General features: G+C 34.8%; 1 protein-coding gene across 1 annotated transcript in view; it reads right to left on the bottom strand.

Annotated features, from left to right (window-relative positions):
* LOC108753171 (nephrin-like) overlaps positions 1 to 3,998 on the bottom strand; it is a 310,959-nt gene that overhangs the window by 19,095 nt on the left and 287,866 nt on the right. Inside the window, exon 11 of the mRNA XM_018494530.1 lies at positions 238 to 531. Within this exon, the coding sequence (XP_018350032.1) occupies positions 238 to 531 (294 nt within the window). The remainder of the gene's footprint in view (positions 1 to 237; positions 532 to 3,998) is intronic.

The raw sequence follows: 3,998 nt of genomic DNA, 5'->3' as shown, positions 1-3,998 counted from the left end.
GGCATTTGTATTTTAATAATTTCTATTTTTGATATTACCACGAGGATACATAATCCGTTTATAAGAATATACGCGATAAACGCGGTCTAAAAGAGATCGCTGCGTAAATATTTTTGAGCAAATCAATTATAGAGCGGAGAGAGGGACGCGCGCCTTGCAAAGGATGGTACGAGAGACGTATGTGAGTTAGATCCGAAGCAATTTTTCAGAAGCTCCGCAGTGAGGTCGAGCACTTACCAGCTGGCACGATATGGTAGACGCACGGCTCAAGCTGAGTGCCCTGGTCATTGCTGCCCCAGCAAAGGAGAGTGCCATAGTCCAGCTCGGTCATCGGTGTGTAGGAGGCTGTCGAGCGTGTACGGTCGCTCGTGACGTGCGCCTGAGGTATGTCCACCGCCTCCATTGTATTATTGAATTTCCAGGTGAACGATACTTCCGGCGGGTTCGCCTCCAGCTCACAGGGGATCCTCGCGGTCTCCTGTCGCGCCACCCCGAATACCTTCGTCTGACCGTGCTGGCATACCGGCACGACTAGAAATGTAAATGTTGGTTCGTGCGATGAGAATATAAGCTTTGCATCGCGCGAGTTTATCTTGCGAGGAAGCGTCAACGCGACGATAAATATTATTCGATAGTGAAAACACAATATCTATTTCATGATGTATGCCGCGCGCTTTTCAATTACTGAATTTTTTTATAATTTGCGGAGCACGGTAGATGAAAAGGTCACGTGATCTTTATAACGGTCCTTGCTATTGTTTCCGATCGTGAAATTACGATCGTGAAAGATAAAAATGACGAATTTTATACTGGGCTGTCAATAATAAAAAGAGTTACTTGATATTGAAAATTACTTAAGATGAATTAAATGTCAAGAAACGGTATACTTGACACAGTTGTGTCCTTAGTTTATTTTAAAAGAATCTAATATACAGTCACAGTAAAAACCTAAAATTTAGCATAAATTATACACTTAACTAACCAACGTATGCATTTACATAAAATTTTTGCAAAAATATTAATCAAATATAAAAATGTCTATTATTTCTAGTAAATGTACACGGAGAGAATTTTTCTTAGAGTTTACCTTGAAAATATGGGTAGTCTTGGATCAACATTATTTTGAAGAATTTTACGTACCTAATTTTCTCTCATTTATTAATAAAACTATCATAAGATATAAAAATATCATAAGATTATAAAATAACATTAATTTTACTAGAATGCATGTAAAAATCTTTAAAATATTGTATTGCACAACCACCATATTTTCAGGGTGAAAAAAAATTCTCTCCGTGTATTTTCATTTAATAGACAATGCATACATTTGCTACAACACATTAATGAAAGCGTAATATTGCGAGTCGTCTGTCGCAGTAGGTATACATTTTCATAAATGCATACAGTGATTAGTACACGTGTGTACTAGGCATGTTTAGTACACATTAACCATATATTAGTACAAGTGTGTACATTAGCACACTGACCGACATTTTGACCGTGATATATTTATATATATACACATATATATTCACACTACTAGCTATTAAAATTGTAACATTAACGAAGATATGAGATACCAAAGTAATATTTTATAATACATGGAGTATAGAGAGTATTTAGAAACGCAGCTTAATATTTTTATTAGAAGCTTATTTTCATTATTCTACTATGACTTACTCCTACATTTCAATTCAATATGAGACGTTTTTTCCAATATTATAATTTTAATGATCAACAGCATATGTGTGTATATGATACACGCATCCACGCACACACACACATATATACACATGTGTATAGATAATATTCGAGGATTAATTACTTGATTAATTAACTTTAAAGTTAAACAAGATATGGTCGACGCCTGCTTCGCAATGAGTATCTTTCATCTAATATTGGAAGTATCTAGTAACATGATCAGATCTTTTCATCGGGGTTTGTATTGAGGAATGATCGACACGTAAATTCTAGTATACGTCGAAGGCTAATACGATTATTAAGCACTACCCGTAATTAAGCATTAACGATGGAATTCATGTCCCTGCACCATTCCCGAGTTTCGTGTCAACCTCAGTCGACACGGTATCTGATATCGCCGTAATATACATAATACGCAATATATACATGTATATATATATATATTATAATCTACATATTGCAATAGTGTGCCATTAGTAGAGCATGTCTTCATTGTTCAGACAAGGGAGCCTTCGCGTATGTTCTTGAACAATATTTTTTTCTTATTATATTCTCTTCTTATTATATTCTTCGCGAAACTGTTATTAACATCTTTCGCAATTTATGGCAACTGAAAGTACATTGTTGCTCACTCGGTAAGAAAATAAACCTCTGGCTGTGCACGCAGTTCTTTACATCGCGGAAAAAAAAGTGGGAAAGCATTCTCAAGTACTTTGCAAACTATTCGCGACAGCGGTTCGCAAATGAAGAAACTGCATAAGTATGTTTAAGATATTCTTACATTTCACCATATACTATAAACTTTCTCTATAATATGAAAATAATGATAATAAAATTTACATCTTCCATCTTCGAATTGAACTTCATATTTAGATAACACATTAGAGATAGAAAAAAGATATGACAAGCTATATAAATAATCCTAAAGATATACTGTGTACATTTTCTGGAAACTATTTGACAAATAAATCATTTTGATAGATGGATTATTTTGGCAAGTGATCGATTGTATCTTTAAAAAAATTGTATTTTATAGAATTTGTTCGAAAAATATGCATTTTTCTGTATAAACTAAGATAATGGCTAAATAATAATTAAAATAAAAAAGAAATATATTGAACTTTTATCAGTACGTACGTTATATTTTTTCGATTTGATTTTTAAAGTGAGAAAATTTACGTAAAAAATAAAAATATTCCATAAGAAATTCATGATTTTTATTATAAAATTAATACATTTCTAGATTAATTATTACGTATCTGAATGCGTTCATCGAGCTGGAGCATACGATCGACCGTTAGTATCTGCAATTGACATTCACTTCCACGAACGAAAGAAGATATTCGGTGTAAGCTGACAAAGGTTCCCTCGCGACCTCGACTCAGGACGGAAGTCTAGTTCCTCTCGTCTGGAAATTCAATAATACTTTGGACGTGGAAGTGGAAAGCCGTAGAGCATGCGGGATATCCGGCGCACATATAGAGACTAGACCCTTCATTGATTAGATCAGTCATAAAATTCCGGACGGTATCCGGTGCCTGAGTATTGCATCCCCTTTGTACTTTGCACAGTTGTCGAAAGAAGTTCGATCTTGGGAATGCCTGGAATACTCCGGGTAGTGTCCTGTCCGTACGTCCCACAGGGTTATACCAGGGAAAGACGAACCTTTGTCCTCTTACGGCGATCGTCGAAAAATATCTTAAGGATGTCATAAAGGTTGCAATAAAGGTCATCAATTGGAGCGCGACGAGCCTTATGCGATTATGTTATACATATAGGAAGGCGGATTCGCGTTTCATGACAAGCGCAATTTCATATTTCTGCATGTACGCAGACATCGTGCAATACACTCGCAATATAATAAGCAATAGTAAGCTTTATAAATGACTGATCGAAGTGCATGTACTAATCATTTATCTCACTCGGGATTCTTTCATCGATTTCACGGAATTGTTAAGAAATGCACTTTCTGTATACATTGCGTTATTGCAATTACTCGAAAATACGCATAAACTTGTGAAAATAAATTAATATAAAAGTTTGTCGTGAAAAATTTCAAATGTTCAGGAACGTGCGCCGTGCGGAGAACTTATAGAACATCGGCAAAATGGACATACATTCAGAGGAAGGTTTCTTCGATTTACAGAAATGTTTCTTTGCTATACGGTTAAAGAAAAATTTCTTTGATTTGAACATTATTTCTTTGATTTGAACATAATTTCTTGAAATTAGATAAATTAGATTTTGAAAAATAAATTAAATCAAAGAAATGATGTTCAAATCAAAGAAATGTTTTC

This window comes from Trachymyrmex septentrionalis, unplaced genomic scaffold (assembly GCF_001594115.1).
Source record: "Trachymyrmex septentrionalis isolate Tsep2-gDNA-1 unplaced genomic scaffold, Tsep1.0 scaffold66, whole genome shotgun sequence".
Classification (NCBI taxonomy): domain Eukaryota; kingdom Metazoa; phylum Arthropoda; class Insecta; order Hymenoptera; family Formicidae; genus Trachymyrmex; species Trachymyrmex septentrionalis.
Note: the sequence above shows the minus strand (reverse complement) of the source record. Positions and strands in the feature narration are given on the sequence as shown.